The sequence below is a fragment of the Theropithecus gelada genome, chromosome 2, assembly GCF_003255815.1.
Source record: "Theropithecus gelada isolate Dixy chromosome 2, Tgel_1.0, whole genome shotgun sequence".
Lineage (NCBI taxonomy): Eukaryota > Metazoa > Chordata > Mammalia > Primates > Cercopithecidae > Theropithecus > Theropithecus gelada.
Genome location: NC_037669.1, coordinates 177,340,330 through 177,361,153, shown reverse-complemented (window position 1 = coordinate 177,361,153; position 20,824 = coordinate 177,340,330). Strand labels below are relative to the sequence as shown.

Below are 20,824 nucleotides of genomic sequence, written 5' to 3'. Positions count from 1 at the left end.
GATGGCAGGTAATGGATCAACCCTATTTCCTGCCTAAAACTGAATTTTAAAGCCATAATAATGTACAGAAATAGAAAACGTTGATTTAGAAAGATAAAACCTGCTTGTTTAATCCCCTTTGGAACCTATACAAAATGAAGTAGTAATGCTGATGATTTTGCTGATTCTAACTCATTTCCACAGCCAGTCTGGTTAAACTGACCTATGAATCTCCACCTAACTCAATTCGGTCCCCAGACTCTTGCCTGTAGGTTTTTCTCATTACACTTTCCCTCTTTCAGCCAAGGTTGTACAGACATTCTGTAGATATAGTCACTCTCTCCCCTGGATTTGCAGTCATGGTTGTTCTAAATACATCTGGTTCTCTTGTTCCCTTCGGGACACGTGCAATTTGTCAGACAACGGTTTTCTTGTTTGGTTTGGAAACCATAATTCTCATACCTAGAGACCTAGGATTGCGCCAGAGAATCGTAAACGTCATCACATATCCCTCCTTTTAACCGACCAGAGAGACCCTGTCTACTTTCCCTCCCTGCCTCCTTTTTTGCTCCTTTACTGGTAGCTTCCACTTACTATTTGCAGTAAAACAGAAAATGAAACCAAATTTAACCAGCTTCATCACAGAGTATTTTTTTTTCTTCTTGGGGTATTGGGGGAACAATGAAAATTAGAAATTATAAGCCAGTATGGGTCTTGATTTTCAAATGTCATTCTCTATGGGAATTGTGTAAAATGTTTCTCAAATCCAGAAAGGAAAATAAACCATGGCCGTTTTATTTCCCAGTTTAAGTATCTCTTTTAGTGGCTAAATATTTACTGTGTAAAAGGGATTAAAAATTTACCTTAATGAAAATAAGTTTTTTTTTTTTTTTTTTTTTGGTGGGGGAGACAGCGTCTGGCTCTGTTGCCCAGGTTGGAGTGCACAATCTTGGCTCACTGCAACCTTTGGTCTCCCAGGTTCAAGCGATTCTCCTGCCTCAGTCTTCCAAGCAGCTGGGATTACAGGCGCCCGCCACCATGCCCAACTAATTTTAGTAGAGACAGGGTCTCACTGTGTTGGCCAGGCTGGTCTCGAACTTATTCCTTTTTTTTTTAATCAAGAAAAATGTCTCTGGTTTTGCAGCCTTCATGTAAAGGTTTCACTTTTTCTGCCTCTACAAATTTGGAAATGACTTAAGAAGTGTCTCTTCACTGGAATGTCTTAAAAGCAGGGGTCTAAAAATTATGGCCCTTGGGTTAAACCTGACCTGTCACCTGTTCTTATAAAGTTTTATTAGAATACAGTCAGTCATGCCCATTTAAATATTCTCTATGGCTGTTTTTATGCTACCACCATAGAGTTGAGTGGTTGTGATAGAGATCATGTGGCTTGCAAACCTGAAAGTATTTACTACCTGGCTCTATACAGATAAGATTCTATCTATCCTATATAGGATGTATAAGATGGAATCACTTGCTGATCCTTGGTTTAGAACATCCAGATATGCGGGTTTGCTTTACCCAGTCTCCAAGGCTATAGTCTGAACTGGGAAATTCTGGGATTAAATATTTCTCAGTGGGTAACATATGGACCTTGAAAACCCAGCAAGATTTGTATTCAAATTATTCCTCTGCTTGGGACTGCCTTGTGTGACTTTGAGAAGTCATTTAACCTTTCTGAACCTTGATGCTGTTATCTGTATAATGAAGACACTTTGTTTTGAAAAACTACTGTAACATTAAATAAGGTTCAAACATGTGCAATGCATTGTTAACCAGGTAGTCAGCACACAGCAAATAATTTCCTTTTTCCTTGTTATGTCTATGTTGAGTAAGACATGTGCAAATGCACAGGCTCTTCTGTATGAACAAATATCCATTAGTATAGTTGAAACATTTGTCATTTTAGCACATTTCTGTAGTTTATAAGTCCTTTAAAAAAATGCTATTGTCCACTACATCTTTTGTTGTATCTAAAAGGTTCTACCAAAGTACTTCCTAAATTTTTAACTGGCATTTAAGGATAGTTTTAAATAGGACTGCTCATGGTGATGGTAATGTCAGTAATGTCCCACAAATCTTCAATGGGATTTATATAAAGAACAGGAAACTTATGTTTCAGAACTCACCTTCCTGTATAGCATTTTCCTTTCTGTGGTATCAATCTCCTACCTATACTTCAGGCCTCAGAGGCCAGAACTCTCAAGAATGCTCGAACTCCAAGAAATGTAGCCCACAGGCCTTCCTGCTAAAGGTAAAATTCAAATGTAAAATTCCACTTGAGAAGGAACCGTGCCTTTGTTGACAGCATCACAATAAGCTGGGGACATAGATTGATTTTGTTAAGTATTATGCTCTTGGTGAAGAATTGCTCTTCTAGCCTCAGTCCAAAGCAGCACACTCACTCTGTGTCTGTGTTGTCCAATTTGAAAGGGAACATTTCTAGACATCTACCTATTTGAGAGAGATGCAATTAATCCATCTAGACTGAAGAAAAGCGTCCTGTGTTAATATGTTTTTTCAGGCATTTACTTACACATCATGCCACAAATAATCCAAATATCTCCAGGTGGTGGGCTGCAGTGCAATATTATTATCCTCAATTTGCAGATAAATGAAAATGTTATATGATGAAGCAAGGTGATGTAGTTGACCATTACACAGTAAATACCCAAAGTTCAGAAGCAGCAAATGACTACTGAATGCCTTTGCTACACTATGTGTCAGTTAACTAGATAGGCCAAACATTTGCCAAATTCTGTAATCTCTCGTCTTTTGTCTCCCTTCTCATGTGCCTTTTGTGTGCAGACATGCCAGGCTTCCTCACGGCATTTTCTCTTGGCTTTGAACCTCATTTATTCTCCTGTTCCACATTCTCCCCCTTTTATTTCCCCCTCCTTCTCTTCTTCCCCCATCTCTACCCTACCTCCCTCACTTCTCCTATCTCTTATCTCTCCTTCCTTTTGTCCTCTCCCAATCCTACCATATTGTAGGCTACCTTAAATCCCTTTTGCGACAAAGTAGGGTCTCAAATGGATCCCAGAAACTCAGAGTTAGCAGTAATATAGGAAGAGGAAGGATCGCAGTTCTTCCTATCAGAGCCAAGTGAGCAAAGTTCACCTATCAGTTGATACTAGCTTCTGAAAACAAATGGTTTTTCTTCCATATCACAATAACATAATGATATGGTTTGCCTGTGTCCCCACCCAAATCTCATTTTTAATTGTAGTTCCCACAGTTCATTTGTGTTGTGGGAGGGACCCAGTGGGAAGCAGCTGAATCATGGGGGCAGGTCTTTCCCATGCTATTCTCATAATAGTAAGTCTCTCGAGATCTGATGGTTTTAGAAAAGGGAGCTTCTCTGCACAAGTTCTCGTGTGTCACCATGTAAGATGTGCCTTTCACTTCCACCATGATTGGAAGGCCTCCCCAGCCACGTGGAACTATAAGTCCATTAAACTTCTTTTGTAAATTGGCCAGTCTCTGGTGTATCTATCAGCAGCATGAAAACAGACTGATACACATGGCAAAGCAAAAGGTTGAATAAGGTTCTTGGTTTTGTTTGCACATTTCATCCATGCTGTAGCCCGTGGGCATAGATTTTATAGTTTGGAGCTTCTTTTTTCCTCCCACTGATTAAGACTTCAGCATGGACGACATGTAACCCATATTCTCTTTGGGTTACATGGAATAAAGCCATTCTTCACTTGTATTCACACACAAATAAAAAACTCTTATAATGAGCACTAGTAGCAAAAAATAAGTTAGATAATCACCCTAGTTTATATGTTATCAGAAAAACAACACTTCAGACTTCTCTAGTCTCAACATGAATGTAATATTCACTGAAACTTCTAGATCAGGATTTTTCAACGTGAGATCAAGACCCATCAGAGCAGTGGTTTCCAATCCTGGCTGCACCTGAGCATCGCCTGGGAAACATTTTGAACAGTAACATTGCCCTTACTTCACACAGAAAATTCTGGTTCTGTGGCCTGGAGTAGGAACCCTGCAATATTATTTTTTTGAGGGGAAAAAAACAACAGATGATTCTAATGTTATCCAGGGTTAACAGTTACTGTACTAATTGTTCTTGAGTTACAATTGACTGTAAGTCATGCCAGTTTTTTATTTTTTCCTTTTAATGAACAGAACAGACTGAAATAGAAAAAAATCAGTATGCACTCCATGTGGTAATGTGTACTATTCCATGAAATTTTTCTTTCAGTTTCATGTGTAGTAGGGTGGATACTGTGTCACTATTTAAAAATAATTTCTTACTGTGAGTTGTAGTCAGAGTTTGAAAAACACTGTTTTAGATTATCTTTAATAGAGAGAAGGTATGTTGATTGTTGCCTAGGGAAAATAAAAAAAATCTCCATCTGTCCCAAGAGAGAAGCCCGATTGTACTATTTTTAAACGCTTGTAGGGCATGCCGAGGTATTGCCAAGTGATCTCTGCACTATCAAATGTTTCTTACCTATTTATAGAGGCACTTACACATTCTCTAAGAAACTGAGTCCAACTTTCCTCTCCTGTAGGCAGCGTTATGGTTTAAAATTATTAAGTTGCATTTCTAAAAATATCTTTTAGTTCAGTCTCCTCATTTTCTAAGCAGCTCATTCTAACCCTTAGTTAGGGGTATTTAAGGAAGATTTACACTCTGGGAGAAAATATCTCAGATCTTGTACTAAAGTATGCTAGCAGTTCTCTGAAAATCCCTAACAGGTCTGCAGCCCTGAAACTTAAAGCTTTCTGGAATCTTCCAAGAGGCTTTCTGGAATTGGAAGGGGAGTCTTGATCTCAACACTAAGTGCTCAGAATATTCTAGAAGTCAGTCGTTTTTACAGATGATGTCAAACTGATCCAGTGCCTGTGACCTCTTGGCAGTTCATAGCTGGTAATGTGTAAACCACTATCAAGAAGGCTGGTGTTTCCAGCCCCGCCCTTGTAGCATGAGGGGGAGGGACTTCCCTCCCCCTCCCTCTCTACTTTCATTTTGCGTGGAAGGCTGCTATTTCCTTTGCCCATTGTGCTGTGAGACTACTGTGGGTGACTGGGAGAGAGAGTAGCAAAGATGAGAAATGAGAAGAAAGGCGAGCCAGAGGAGGGTGCGGCCAAGAGACGACTGGGGGCTCACGGGAGGAACCTGGGGAGTAGTGCCCACTGCACAAACATGCCCTTTCCTGCTCTTCTGCCTTGAGCTGGACAGAGCTGTAGGATCTCTTTGATAACCTATTACATAAAGCAATATACACAGTGGGAAAGTGAGGATTTTGAACCACCACAAAAAAATGTCAAGTGTATTAAGGAAAGAAGCAAGTGACCTCAGCTTTGTAAAGCAACTTAAGAATTTTCAAGAGCGTATCAACGAAAGGGTCAAAGGTGGAAAACAAACACAGATCTCTCTCTGTATATATCTCTGTATTTACCTATCTATATATATCATGTAAAACTTTTCTTTCATAGTATCATGAATTGAAATGCTGATGTTTTCTCAAAGAATATATTTTCACAGATAGCTGTGACGTTAAAAGCATTATGTCAATTAACTGAAACAAGAGACGAAGTCACATTTTGTTGGAAACCTAGCACACAGCACCCAGAAACTTTCTGGAAACGGCTTGAACCAGGCAGACCATCGAACCAGTTGATGAGGAGGGCTGACAGCACACAGTTTGAGAAACTGGAGATCAAAATAAACTCGAGGAAAGGAGATGTCAAAATGGCAGTACAAACTCAAATATGTCACTATATGGCAGAATACAGGGCAGACTGTTCACCAGAACAGAAATTCAATCACAAGCACCTTATGTATCAGCAAACTTCATTATGTATCTGATACACTTCAGAATACTTCTGAGAAAATATTAGAGCAAGGTTGTTGTCTCCTTGTAGCATCATGCTCCTTAAATTGGAATAAGACAAAAAATATGTATATATCCCCCACAGAATATGCATAGAGATTCTTCTTATAGTATGAATTTTATGCAATGATGTTTTTGGAGGAAAAGGTGTGTGTAAAAATCTTTTTCTTAATATATACTTGTAATAAATCCAAGTAATATAAAAATATAAACTTAAATGAAAGTTCTCTACAATCCCCCCTCTGAAAATAAACTATTAAAAAACAAACAAACAAAAAAGTATCAGCAAACTTCTGTACACAACATGTTCCAGGAAGTACAAGAGATCATGAGAAGGAAGTGAGAATTGGAGAACTAATTGAGGATTTGAGCAGAGATCGATCTATAGGCAATACCAGTGACTGGAAAATGCTTGACTGGAATGGGAAAGATAGCTGAGTCAGTATCAAAAAATGATTCGGAACTGGTAATAGAAGCAAGCCTTTATATCATGATTTGAACCTCCTACATTGAAACATCCAATGGAGCACAATGTGTCTGCAATTAGTCTCTCAAATTGCAGATGAAAAGGCAAATAGGAATTCAGATCTGGTGGCAAATTCAAAAATTAATTGTGCCCCTTTATAAAAAAATAAGTTCTCTCTCCAAGCTGTATGCAAACCGGATGATTTTAAATATTTTCTATTCTGACAGAGAATCAAAAATCTATAGCAGAAAAATGAACTAAATATATCCAAGTAAAGAAATGAATTAAAGACATGCCATAGGAAAAAAATGAAAGATGTCTATTTAAAGATGACAGAAATGAAAGAATACCTGCTTTGGATTATAGGTGAACATAGATAGAGCAAAATGCAGAAAGATTGTGAGTAGAGACTCAGGAAATGAGTCCTCGCTGGTTAAAGTTGAAGGCAAATTCCCAGTTGTAAGTGAATAGCTCTTACAGTAGAACGCCACCATCCTTCACGCACTGTGCAGGAGACTAGGAAAGCAGAGGTTACACAAAAGAACAGACACAGGAGGGCGAGGGGAAGGTTAAGTGCAAAGATTAGTTCAAATGATTTTGATGACCTGCTCTCATTCTTACCACAGGACTTGTAACATGTTGTATACATTTGAAAGTCAGAAAGAAGGAACATTTATAACGCGGGGGGGGGGGGGGGGGGGGGGGGGGGGGGGGGGGGGGGGGTACAGAAAAACAAAAGTAGTCGGTGGACTTGCATTTAGAGAAATGAAGAGGGTTATTTTCCCACTTTCTAACTTCATACATCAGCATTTTAGACAAAAAAGGCAAAAGATTGATAAAAGTGGTGTGCTAATGTAAGAATCTGTGTATTAGATGGCATCCAAATAGTCTGCTGGTTTCCACAAGTTCAAAATGCATCCATTTACACAGGTGCCTTGTACTGACCCTGTACTTTAGCACTTGAAATCTCACCTTTGAATGATATCCCTCATATTGTTTTGTTTTTGTTTTTGAGATGGATTCCTGCTCTGTCGCCCAGGCCAGAGTGCAGTAACGCTATCTCAGCTCACTGCAACTTCCGCCTTCCAGGTTCAATCAATTCTCCTGCCTCAGCCTCCCGAGTAGCTGGAATTACAGGCATGTGCCACCACACCCAGTTAATTTTTGTATTTTTAGTAGAGATGGGGTTTCACCATGTTGGTCAGGCTGCTCTCCAACTCCTGACCTCAAGTGATCCGCCCACCTCGGCCTCCCAAAGTGCTGGGATTACAGGCGTGGGCCACCAGGCCTGGCCTGTTCATCCTTTGTTTCTTCCTTTTTCCACCTCTCTGCCCTGTCCTTCCCTCGCTCTTTCCCTCCCTCCTTTCTTTTCTTCCTTGTCAGACTATTCATGGCCCAACCTAATACACTGACCTTTTACATGGTTCATTCTGATTTGCTTCCTTTTGGGAAACACAGTTTTATTCCCCCGCCCTGATGGAGTCTCCCTCTGTCACCCAGGCTGGAGTGCAGTGGCACAATCTCGGCTCACTGCAATCTCCACCTCCCAGGTTCAAATGATTCTTCTGCCTCAGCCTCCCGAGTAGCTGGGACTACAGGCATGTGCCACCATACCTGATTGATTTTTGTATTTTTAGTAGAGATGGGGTTTCGCCATGTTGGCCAGGCTGCTCTCGAACTCCTGACCTCAAGTGATCCACCTGACTCAGCCTCCCAAAGTGCTGGGATTATAGGCATGAGGCACTGCGCCTGGCCGCACATCCTCTATTGTCCTCTGTTTACTCTCTTCCTTCCACCCCACACCAACTACGCAGAAATTAACATAACCATTTTCCCCTCTTTGCTTAAGGAAACTGGAGAAAACTCAAGTTACACCTGGCCAATTGATGGCTCCTTAGCTCTCAGTCCACCTGGCGTATGCCCTGGGTCATTCTAATTTTATGTGATGCCTTTAGGGTCTTCCATTTTAACTACACTGAGACTTGTAAAGACCCACAGCATCTACAAAGGACTTCAAGTATGGGAGCTTAATTAAGTCAGGATCCGCTCCATTTGAAGGATGTAGAGCATTGATAACTCTTTTTATTGCTTCAAGATTTTTTGTAATATGTTCTGTCAGCTCGGCCTACTTCTATAACTGTATAACTGGCAAGTACATTCCATTAAAAAGGAAGGTGGGTGAGGGTTGTAATATGTTCATTTCATAAACAGTGAGGAAGTCGAGAGCTGATGTTCTGTCCTGCAGCTTGCCTGGGGGAAATAAAGTAAACCAAAGGAGGAACAGGCAGTGACAGCTGAGAGGGGTCAGGGGATACCGGAATGTGCGGAAGAGGAGGAGTGGTGGGTAAGATTTTTGGTTTAAGACTGAAGAGTATTCCCAGTTAACGTTAGTTCCTTAGATTTTCCTAATACTTATGTATGATGGGTAGAACAAGTAACAGCCTTTTCATTAGGCCAATGAGAAAAATGAAACCCAAGATGTTAAGTGACAGGCTTTGAGCTCTGACACCAAGTAACTAAATCAAAAGCAGAATTCACTTCTGCTGATTCTCACTTTATTCTGCCAGATTAGTAATGAAGTTTAAGCTGTAAGATCTACAGGAGCCTGGGAAGATTCCATCACTAATCATTCTTATTGTGGCGTTTAAGATGCTTAGTGACTTGGCTACTCTAGATTTCTAGCCTGAACTCTCCAGCTATGGCCCACTTCCTTAATTAGCTCCAGTTATACTCAATTCTGTCCTCTCATTGGTCCAGCTGCCCCTCACTTTTCAGCTCTCAGCATCTTCTGAAAAGCCATCTCTCACACCTCTAAGGTGGTGAATATGTCCCTCCTTTGTGCTCTGTCGCGCCTTGTGCTTTTTCCTATTCTAGCACTGGACGGTAGTGGCCTGTTTTTTTCTGCTCCTATTCCCACCTGAAATGTCTTAAGGATGGTGACTTATTTACATCTCCAGCGTCTAGCATAGCTTTCAGCCTATATTAATGTACCCAAATGTTTGATAAATAAAGCAAGCCAGTATCAGATGGCATAATCATTTTAAAAGTTCACTTTTATATTTTAGATTACAACCAAGTCTTCTATTTGCAACCTAACTTTGATTTTGTACATTACGCCAACGAATATTAACCCAGATGCTAGCACCTTCATGGGCTGGTATACCCAGGCTTCTGGCATGATAGTGTTTATTATGTAATAGGTCAATACATACTTTTTAGATGAATTATTAAAGGATGATTAATATTCCTATTTTCTAAGTCATTTAGTTTAGACCTTTTTTATGGTGACGTAGGACAGAATATAGGAAGAGCCATATGGGAAGAGCTTTTGGTAGCTTTTCTTTAATGAGCTGAAAAACATGATTTTGCAAGGAGGAAATACAAAAGGTTTTTGTTGTGTACAGCAAGGATCCCCCCACCCAGGCCACAGACCTGTACCAGTTGATGGCCTGTTAGGAATCGGGCCACACAGCAGGAGGTGAGTGGTAGGTGAGCAAGCATTACCACCTGAGCTCTGCCTCCCGTAAGATCAGCCTTGGCATTAGATTCTCATAGGAATGCAAACTCTATTGTGAACTGTGCATAAGAGGGATCTAGGTCATGTGCTCCTTATGAGACTCTAATGCCCGATTTGAGGTAGAACAGTTTCTTCCTGAAACCATCTCCCCCAACACCACACCCCACACATCTGTGGAAAAATTGTCTCCCATGAGCACTGGTCCCCTGGTGCCGAAAAAAGGCTGGAACTGCTGGTGCACAGAATCCCGACTTAGTAGACCCACATGGTCACTGACCAAAAAGAGACCGCAGAATCTGATCTGGCCTATGGAAATCAAAGATGGCTTGGCTAATCTTGGTCAAGAGAATATGCAACCTACAGATTCATTCATTCACATAATGAGTGAATATTTTGGATAGTATCTCCAGATTCACAAGTATTCATAAAGATCTCAAAATGCTTTATAAACAGGATATTACTGGTGGTAAGACCAGAAGTCATGTTTATAGGAAAAAAAAGAGTTTGAAACAGGATCTTAGTTATTTTGACCTCTAGTAGCTCAGTGTTCTCTTCTTCTACCATTTTCCTTTTTACCAACCTCTCCAAATGGAGCACCCTCTTTCACATGTATTTAAGCGCCCACTGTCGATGCAATAAAGTATAATAGGTTAGAGTTCAGGCCCTGAATCTAAGTTTTGGTTTGAAACCTAGCCCTATCACCTAGTAGCTACATGAACTTAGGTAATTAACTTGCTGTGTTGCAAATTGTACAATGGAGTTGACAAAAATAGAATTTATCTCACTGGGTTGTTGTGAGATTTAAGTGAGTTATTACATATGAAGTGTCTGGAAAATAGTAAGAGTTCAATAAATGTTAGCTCCGGTCATTATTATGTGCTAGGTTAGGTGTTGTGAAGGCAAAGAGGGAAAGTAAAAGTTGTGGTTTCTGTGTTGTCATTGGCTTCTCTTTATTGTATAATCCAATCCATTCTTTACTTTCCTCTGCTTCGCTCTGCAAAAGGGCCAGACTCCTAAAAGCTGTATTTTCCAGGCTCTTTTGCCAATTGGCTTCCTGCTAGGTTTGGTCACAAAAAGGTTTCATATAAGATAGTGAGGTTGGGAGGCCAAGAGTCTCTCTCTACATGGGTAAGGTTAAAGAAAACTAGAAGCACACAGTAAAGTAGTAAAAACAGACTTTGTTCAGGAACTACTGCAATAAGGAAGAGAGACCTCAGTGTAACCTGACTCACTTCTGAATACAGCGTGGACAAGTAGGGATTCATAGCCAAGGGGCAGGTTGGGAGTCAGTGGGTGGAAAATGACTGAGAAAACATTAGGAATAAAAGGATACAGATTAGACATCTGACAAGATGCTTGCTGAGGGCAGGCTAGAAGGATGAAGAACTTGGTCGGATAAAGGGAGATATTGGGATGAGGGATTCTTTCCAAACTGACTAGCAAGATTCTTGCTACAAGAGGGCAATGCATTTATAGAAAGATAAATGTCAAGGTGGAGACCTAGAGGACTTAGACTAACTAAATGTTAGTCAAAAAGAGAATGTTGGTTAGTAGCACCACCACCAGAAGTTGTCTCTTCATCACTTCCCGTCTCCAAACAGAGCCCTTCTCCATGCTCACAGATCCCACTTGGAAGCTTCAGTTTTCAGCCTTCCCTACCCGCTTTCCGTGTAGGGAGTGAGGCCAATACAGGCTATAATAGAACAAGACGAAAGGACATATTCCTGATAATGGGTATTATTTAGTACCAGATTCAACTGTGCCTTAAGATTATATATACGACTAGATTTGTAAATATAGAAGCCTATAAAAAGACTCCGTTTTGCTTAAGCTTCTTTTGCTTGCCACTGTACAAGTCCTAATACAATGTCTACTAACACCTAAGAGTTTGAATTAATGTCACAATATAAAGCAATTTGAATTTTCATTGGATACTTGTCTCTGAAAGCCATGTTACTAGTATTTATTGTCCTGCTAGGATTAAGAGTATATGAAGATGAGCAAGATAAATATGGTGCTTCTCTTTGATAGCACAATAACTATTTTCAACAATGTTAAATTTTACTATACTTATTTCTAAAATGTTTTCTCTGAAGATCTGAGCATCTTCTCTTAGTTGATGTCTTAAAACTAAAGGACATCTCATCCACTTTAATACAAGGACATAAACTAAAATGCAAAGTGAAATATTCGGGAGGAAAGTTTATTTTTGATAAAGTAAATCCCAAGCCTCCAGTTCTTTAGGAAACTTTCCCAAGGCAGAATTTTTAGTGCCATGAAATTAACTGTCACTACTGCAGGACAATTGTTTCTTCTGCTATTTGCTTTCTTGGCTCTCTTGTTCTCCACTTGCTTATGATTACACAAATTTGTCTTCTGATAATGGATGAGCCTCCTCTCCCTTTCAATCACTACCATAGGCCCCTAAAACTTGCTCAATAAATGTCCAAAGTTCATTTGCTTTGGGAATTTTTAATCTTTCATGGTTGGTGACAGTAAATTTATAATCGTAATGCAAGTGTGTGTGTGTGCCTGTGTTGTGAATATGTGTGCGTGATTTGTCCCTAAAATACATGCAGTGGCCTTTTAGTGTTATAATATATGGTCAGACTGTAGTTGCTATGGAAACAATAACCAAATTTCCCGACTTTTGAGGGCAGGGAGATGCAGCAGTGGCAACTGTGATCAGAGTAGTGTTATTGATGATAAAATCTAAGACTTTAAGGGATTTTTCTACTTTAGTGTTCAGGTCAGAGCAATCTGCTCTTTCCCTGTATCTCTCAAGAATACCCATCAGAACCAGGCTGAAGGCATACTAATGTTTATTATTATTATTATATTATTATTCTAGAGACAGGGTCTCACTGTTGCACAGGCTGGTAAGCCGTGATGTGCTCACAGCTCACTGCAGCCTCGACCTCATGGGCTCAAGTGATCCTCCCACTTCAGGCACATGCCACAACCACAGACACGTGCCACCATGCCCAACTAATTTTTATGTTTATAGAGATGAGGTCTCACTGTGTTGCCCAGGCTTGTAGCAAACTGCTGGCCTCAAGTGATTTTCCTACCTCGGCCCTCCAAAGCATTGGGATTACTGGTGTGAGTCACAGTGCCCAGTCTTATTGTTTTATATTCAGTTTATTGTGGATACTGGATGAGGGACATATTGTAATTCTTGGTTATGTTTGGCATATAATTTTTATGTAGTATAAAATCATACTTTTTGATAACAGAACATATTTAGATCCAGACTAGTATGTACACAAGACAATGTTGCTTAAGTCAGCAAACTTATGCTTTCATTTGAAATGTGATACATTGAGATTTCCTTTTCATTCAACTAATTAGCACAAGCTGATTAGTCAAATGAAGCACATTTAATACATTCTCTGATCAGAAGGAAACATTTTCTAGGACCCCCATGTCTACTGAGCAGCTTTTTTGTAGCTTCCTATACAGCACTAGTAGTTTTGAATTGTTAAAGTTTGGAAAATGCACCAAATGAGAAGCTCATCTATCTGTGTTTATTCTATTCATACCACATGTCAGGGGTATTGGGAGAGGAATCACTGTCTTGATAGCTTAATGAGAGTGCTCTGTGCCCAGCAGCGTTAAGCTACATGGATATAACGATGGATAAGAAAAGATTCCTGCTCCCAAGAACCTGCTTGACCACACAAGGAGAGAATACAGATAGTGACTGCTCATTGCATGGGGAAAGCACAGGACGAAGGCCAACAAATGCAGCCAAATACCAGTTATTCCTTTGAGTCCAATGAGATGGGCAGATGAAGCTGAAGGGGAGGAAAAAGTTGAGATGGGACCTGATGGAAGGGCAGGCCTGAGAAAGAAGGCAAGGCTATGTTTAGTATCAGTAAACTTCACAGCTTATAAATAGACTGCATATATTCTGTTGAAAGTGTCAAGTATCATAATAAAATAGAGAGTTAGATGCAAGCAAATCATATAAGACATAGAAGAGACATGATGAAGTGGTTCAGGGACATTGAGTACATTGGCTCCACTGAGGAGGCACAAGGATCTAAAATATTTTAGGGGAGTTGTCAGGGCTGTAAATGATTAGGAAATCCTGGCTTTTGTAGACACTAGATGACATTGAAGACAACATGGCTTCAACTTTAATGGTTTGAGGTCGAGGCAAAGGCCCTATAATCGTGATGAACAGTAAATTATCACCAACTTCCTAATGATAACAAGTTAGTAAATGCAGATGGAATTTGGTTGCAAATAAAACCAGCATGAGACAAACATGAAAGGCCCTGTGGAATTATAGCTGACATTTTGTGGTAGTGAGAACTTGTTGGCTCTTGTTTACCTCTTCCATAGCTCTTTCACTGGGTTTTTATCCCTGGGCTTTTTCCCTGAGTTATGTCGGGTCTAGCCTTTTCAAATGAATATGAAAGAGAAGGTCTTTAAACCTATTTTGCTTATGAAATTGTATAACATGTGTAAATATGTCAGTTTTTTTTGTTTGCCAATGGAGAGCTTTGAGTTATAGACAGTTTTATTCATACTGAAAAACTGGCCCGCCTTGATGTCATAGCGATAATGACATGGTCTTTTCAGCTTCTCAATACTCAGTAAAATTGTGAAGATGGATTTTAGCATTGTCAACTCTGAGGCTTTGTTTGGTAACACTGTGGGTAACGTGTATCTCAAAGTCAATGTACACTGTGTCCGATGCAAGGCAGTCAAAGTGAGATGTACATTTGGCATAGGTAGAATATACACATTGTGTGTGTACATGTGTGTGTTTGCTTTCAAAATCAAGTTGTATTCTAAAATTGAACAGTCTTGTAATCTTTCTTTCTTTTTCAAAGGATCTTCTTAAAAAATGCTACTGTGCCAAGGCATCTTACCTCTTCCAGCAGGATAAATTCTATGATGTGAGCTATGACACAGGAGACAAGTCTATCCAATGTAGCAGAAGACCAGATGCATTCAAGTTCTGGATGACCTGGAAGGCCCTGGGTACATCAGGCCTTGAAGAGAGAGTTAATCGTGCTCTTGCTTTATCTAGGTACTAGCCTCTCTCTCTGTGTGTGTGTGTGTGTGTGTGTGTGTGTGTGTGTGTATATTCGTGACTGTCTATAAAGACCTAAGGAAAGTAATACTTCAAATGCGTTGCAAGTGCATATTTTCATTTGTGCATTCTTTAGTTCATCCAATACACGTTTTCTCAATACCTACTACGTGTTAGGAATTATGAACAGAGCAGTCCTACCACCTCTTTCCAAGATCCTAGCCTACTGAGAGATACAAATGGCCCTCCTTTCTAGCAAGGTGAGGTATAGAGTCTCCAATCCCAATCAGGAGGGCTCTCTAGTATGTTCTTGAGGAACACTAGCAGAGGCTCTTTGGAGGAAGTGACTTTCAACTGAGATCTAATGAAGAGAAGGCGATATCGTTTGGCTCTGTGTCCCCACCCAGATCTCATCTTGAATTGTATTCCCATAATTCCCAGGGGTTGTGGGAGGGACCTGGTGGGAAATAATTTGAATTATGGGAGCTGTTTTCCCCATACTGCACTGTGATAGTGAATAGGCCTCACAACATGGGATGGTTTTATCAGGGGTTTCTATTTTTGCATTCTTCATTTTCTCTTGCTGCCACCATGCAAGAAGTGTCTTTCGGCTTCCACCATGATTCTGAGGCCTCCCCAGCCATGTGGAACTGTAAGTCCAATTAAACTTTTTTCTTCCCAGTCTCGGGCACGTATTTATCAGCAGCATGAAAACTGACTAATACAGCAAATTAGTACCAGTAGAATGGGGTGCTACTGAAAAGATACCCAAAAATGTGGAAGTGACTTTGGAACTGGGTAACAGGCAGAGGTTGGAACAGTTTGGAGGGCTCAGAAGACAGGAAAATTTGGAACTTCCTAGAGACTTGTTGAATGGCTTCGACAAAAATGCTGATAGTGATATGAACAATAAGGTCCAGGCTGAGGTGGTCTCAGATGGAGATGAGGAACTTGTTGGGAACTGGAGTAAAATTGACTTTTGTTATGTTTTAGCAAAGAGACTGGCGGCATTTTGCCCCTGTCCTAGAGATTTGTGGAACTTTGAACTTGAGAGAGATGATTTACAGTATCGGATGGAAGAAATTTTTAAGTAGCAAAGCCTTCAAGAGGTGACTTGGGTGCTATTAAAAGCATTGTTTTAAAAAGGAAACAGCATAAAAGTTCAAAAAATTTTCAGCCTGACGATGCAGTAGAAAAGAAACGCATTTTTTGAGGAGAAATTCAAGCTAGCTGCAGAAATTTACATAAGTAACTAGGAGCTGAACGATAGTCCTCAAGAAATGGGGAAAATGTCCCCAAGGCATGTCATAGTTCTTCATGGCAGCCCCTCCTATCACAGACCCAGAAGCCTAGGAGGAATAAATGGCTGGGCCCAGGGTCCCCATGCTGTGTGCAGCCTACAGACTTGGTGCCCTGCATCCCAGCTGCTCCAGCCATTGCTAAAAGGGGCCCAAGTACAGCTCAGCCCATGGTTTCAGAGGGTGCAAGCGCCAAACCTTAGCAGCTTCCATGTGGTGTTGAGCCTGTGGGCACACAGAAGTCAAGAATTGAGGTTTGGGAACCTCCATCTAGATTTCAGAAGAGGTATGGAAATGCCTGGATGCCCAGGCAAAAGTTTGCTGCAGGGGAGGGGGCCCTCACGGAGAACCTCTGCTAGGGCAGTTCAGAAGGGAAATGTGGGGTCCGAGCCTCCACACAGAGTCCCTGCGGGGGCATTGCCCAGTGGAACTGTGAGACAAAGGCCACTGTCCTCCAGACCCCAGAATAGTAGATCCACTGACAGCTTACACCGTGCGCCTGGAAAAGCCACAAACACTCAATGCCAGCATGTGAAAGCAGCCATGAGGGGTGCTATACCCTGCAAAACCACAGGGGTGGAGCTGCCAAAGACTATGGGAACCTACCTCTTGCATAAACATGACCTGGATATGAGACATGGAGTCAAAGATGATCATTTTGGAACTTTAGAATTTGACTGCCCCGCTGGAATTCAGACTTGCATGGGCCCTGTAACCCCTTTGTTTTGGCCAATTTCTCCCATTTGGAATGGCTGTATTTACCTAATACCTGTATCCCCATTGTATCCGGGAAGTTACTAGCTTGCTCGACTTCACAGGTTCATAAGGCAGAAGGGACTTGCCATGTCTCAGATGAAACTTTGGACTGTGGACTTTTGGGTTAATGCTGGAATGAGTTAAGACTTTAGGGGACTGGTGGGAAGGCATGATTGCTTTTGAAATGTGAGCACATGAGATTTGGAGGGGCCAGGGCCAGAATGACTTGCTTTGGGCTCTGTGTCCCCACCCAAATCTCATCTTGAATTCTACTCCCATAATTCCCAGGTGTTGCGGGAGGGACCCAGTGGGAGATAATTTGAATCATGGGGGCAGTTTCCCCACACTGCTGTTGTGGTAGTACATACGTCTCACAAGCTCTTCATCAGGGGTTTCTGCTTTTGCACCACTCTTTTCTCTTGCCACTGCCATGTAAGAAGTGCCTTTTGCCTCCCACCATGATTCTGAGGGCCTCGCCAGCCTTGTGGAACTGTAAGTTCAATTAAACCATTTCTTCCCAATCTCGGGTATGTCTATCAGTAGCGTGAAAACGGACTAAAACAGAAAGGGAGAAGAATGACCTGGGTGGAAAGAGCAGCAGGCCTAAACCTCTGGATGTGAGGTGATGCAGAAGTCTGGATGTGACATTAAGGACCTGAAAAGCATATCTGTGAGTTTTGGTGGCAGCTTAAGTCTTAAAGGGAAAGGCAGTATGGAAGCACCATGTTTACTTGCCTTGTAGTAACATTAAGAAATAAAGCTGTTATCACACTTGTGAGAACATTAGAAAAGCTCGAGAGATAGGTGCCAGACATTGCTACTTGAATAGGACTGAACTGCTAAACTTAGATCAGTGGTGGACAGGCCATAGCCAAATTTAGTTTTACATGTATTTTGCTGGGCTTATACTGCTTAGGGTTAACTTCATGGTGTTAAACACTCAAACATTTAAATATTTAAAATGCTTTTTTAAAAAAATAGATTTCTCAAAAACCTGTATTTTTTGTTTTTCTCAAAGTTTAGAATGTTCTCAATCCCACATGGTAACAATTAGCTGAACATGATGATGCCCGACTCTGGAGAAACACAGTCCCTTATCACTTCTTACAGTTAAAAACAACAACAACAACAACAACAACAAATAAATCTAGCCTAATAGCATAGAGGTACAGACAACCTGGATTCAAGACCTAAGTCCTATGTGACTGGGGCAAGTTTCTTAATCTCTCTGCACCTCAGTTTTGTCCCAGGAAAATGATAATAGCACATATCTCAGTTACTGTAAAGGTTAAAGAAATGGATACATGTAGAACACTTAGATCAATGCCTGCGATGTCCTACATGCTATTTAAGTCTTAGTTATTATTTACTTAACTGCTTGGCCAATATAGACATTAGGCTTTGAACTCTGGTTTGGATAGTCTTTCCTTCTTTACTCCCTGTTAACATTTCACTTGGAAAGTCATGAAGGACCTTCTTAGAGATTTAGAGCAATTTCTTCTTTCTATAGTGGGTATGGGTATTCTGAGCAACAAGCTGTCTGAAACCTAATGTCTTAAAACAACAATTGTTTTCCTCCTAGAGGTCTCAATGTTGGTTAGCATGACTTTATAGCATACCATAGTGGCTGGGGTATTTGAGTCTACTCCCCACATGTCTTTCATATTCCTTGATCAGCATGCTAGCCAGCACATATTCTTGAGATGGCCATGACAGAAGGCCAAGAAGGCAAACCAATTATGTAAAAGCCCACTTTAAACTCCTGATTGCATTATACTCCCTTGGTCAAAGAAAATCATATGGCTAAGCCCAATGTGAAGAGGTGGGAAGTACCCTCTGGCAGCTTTTAGCAGGAAGAATTGCGAAGTTACGTGGCAAAGGGCTTGGATGTAAAGACAGGTAAAGAGATGGCTTTGGCATTTTCAGAAGACGTTTAGAAGTCAGTAATTCTGGTGATTATGGGTATGAAGTAGTTTGAAAAACCTGTGAAAGTTATATGAGGACTCTTGGTAGTAAACGATGGAAACATTAACTCAAAGTATTATAAACAATGGTAATTTAAGGCTGTTAAGACTAGTGTAGTGATGACTTTTGGAAGGCTTGGTCTAGGTGCTTAAACAATATCAGCAGTCTTCAGTCTCTCTGCATCTTTCAGTTCTGCTTTCCTTCAGGTTGAGTTTATTCCTATGGGGGAAGGTGGCTGCAAAGAGTGTCAGATCTCTGTTCTTCCGGGTTCAAGATCAAAAGATAAAGTACTCCTCTCTCAACAATCTGAGGAAAGTTTAGTTATTTGAGAGTGAGGTAAATATCCATCTCTGAATCAGTCATGGTTTCCAGGGCAATGTGATGCTCTCAGTAGTAATGATGACTCACCTGCTCTCTCTTGGCACTGGGGAGAGTGTCAATTCCTTTTATAGAATGTGTACTGAGCCTAGATGACGAAGGTACCTTTGTCAGAGATAGGGTTAAAGTGCTTCTATTAGAAGTGGGGAGATAACCCAGTGGTGAGAAAACAAGACGGTCTACGGTCTACCATAAATTATTTATAGCTGCTCACTAAATTAGAAGTCCAGGAAGCTCTGTTCCCTTTTTGTGGATTTTCTTGCACTATTTAAATGGGGTAGAATCTCTGCATTATTTTGTCTAAGCTTTGAAATAATTCAATGGGAGGTGTTTTGAAATAAGGTTAGATATAAATATTTTACGATCATATTTATTATAAAGTTAACATTCATCTCAGGGTGGAATTTAGTTTACGGTCTAAGAATACTTCCTAATTTTTGCAGAGAAATATCACAGGAGGATAAATGTTAACATTTCAATTCAACAAACACTTATTGTTTGTAAATGTTTGTCAAGTTGAATTGAATTAACATTTTAGTGAGCATTGCTGCAGACTCTGACCTATATTTAAATATTTGAAAAATAATCCTTCCTCTTTCCTGCTGTTACTTATAGTTTTTTTTTTTGGCTTAACTTCCCACAGTCTTGATATCCAACAGTCTATTCCTGGGGTGGGCAAAAGTCTGCCTCCAATGCCAAGGAAAAGGGCAGGGTACTTTGAGGCATGTAATTTGGTATGAATGTGAAATTATAAACTTGAAGAGAAATTCTCTAGAGTAAGATTTGTAGTAAATTAGCAACAGAAGGGCTTTATTTTCATGGTTTCTTTTCAAATTACTGATTCATTTGAAGTTCTGCTTTTTAGGAAAAACAGAGTATTTTCTCAATTCTAGGGTCTCTTGCGTTTGCGCTTAAGCCTATATGCAGTGGTGTGGCCGTAAATTGGCTTTCAGAAGGAAAAGCAAGTGCCAGTTGTGTCTTCCAATTTTCATGGTGCAAATATTTCTGTCACAGCAAATTGCAAGCTACCAATGCTTGTAGTTTATGAATTTCCTGAATATTTAACAGTGGACTCTCAACCACTACAAACTAGCTCTAGAACACCACTGGTTCTGTGGGCCATAATCTTAACTCTTCCAGCCATAATCTTAACTCTTCCAGTCTTCTAACCACGTGCATAATGTGAAGTAGCATAATCAATTCAAAAACTCTCAGGGTCAAGATATTTCCCATGAAGCTCACTGATGTCTGGCAACTGGCTTCAGAGTTTACCAAATCAAAAGCATTTCACCCATGGTTGGAAGGCTCCACCTGGAATAATTTCTAAGTCACAGTAGTAACATTGTTTTGTTTCCAAGAGGTGTAACTTCTTTCAGTAGATAACTCTAGCAAAGTAAAGCTGCATGTGATGATTGTGTTAGTATTTGAGGAGCACATTATTGGCAGGCTCTTATAGCTACAATATCCACTTCCCTAGGCCCTAGGTCAGGTCTCTAAAATACCGGAAAAGCTGTGCAACTCTTTTCCTTTGAATTCCATAGATTAATGTTT

General features: G+C 40.5%; 1 protein-coding gene across 1 annotated transcript in view; it reads left to right on the top strand.

Annotated features, from left to right (window-relative positions):
- Nucleotides 1-20,824, top strand: part of GADL1 (glutamate decarboxylase like 1) — a 136,874-nt gene that overhangs the window by 48,039 nt on the left and 68,011 nt on the right. Inside the window, exon 12 of the mRNA XM_025377390.1 lies at nucleotides 14,674-14,873. Coding sequence (XP_025233175.1) covers nucleotides 14,674-14,873 — 200 coding nt within the window. The remainder of the gene's footprint in view (nucleotides 1-14,673; nucleotides 14,874-20,824) is intronic.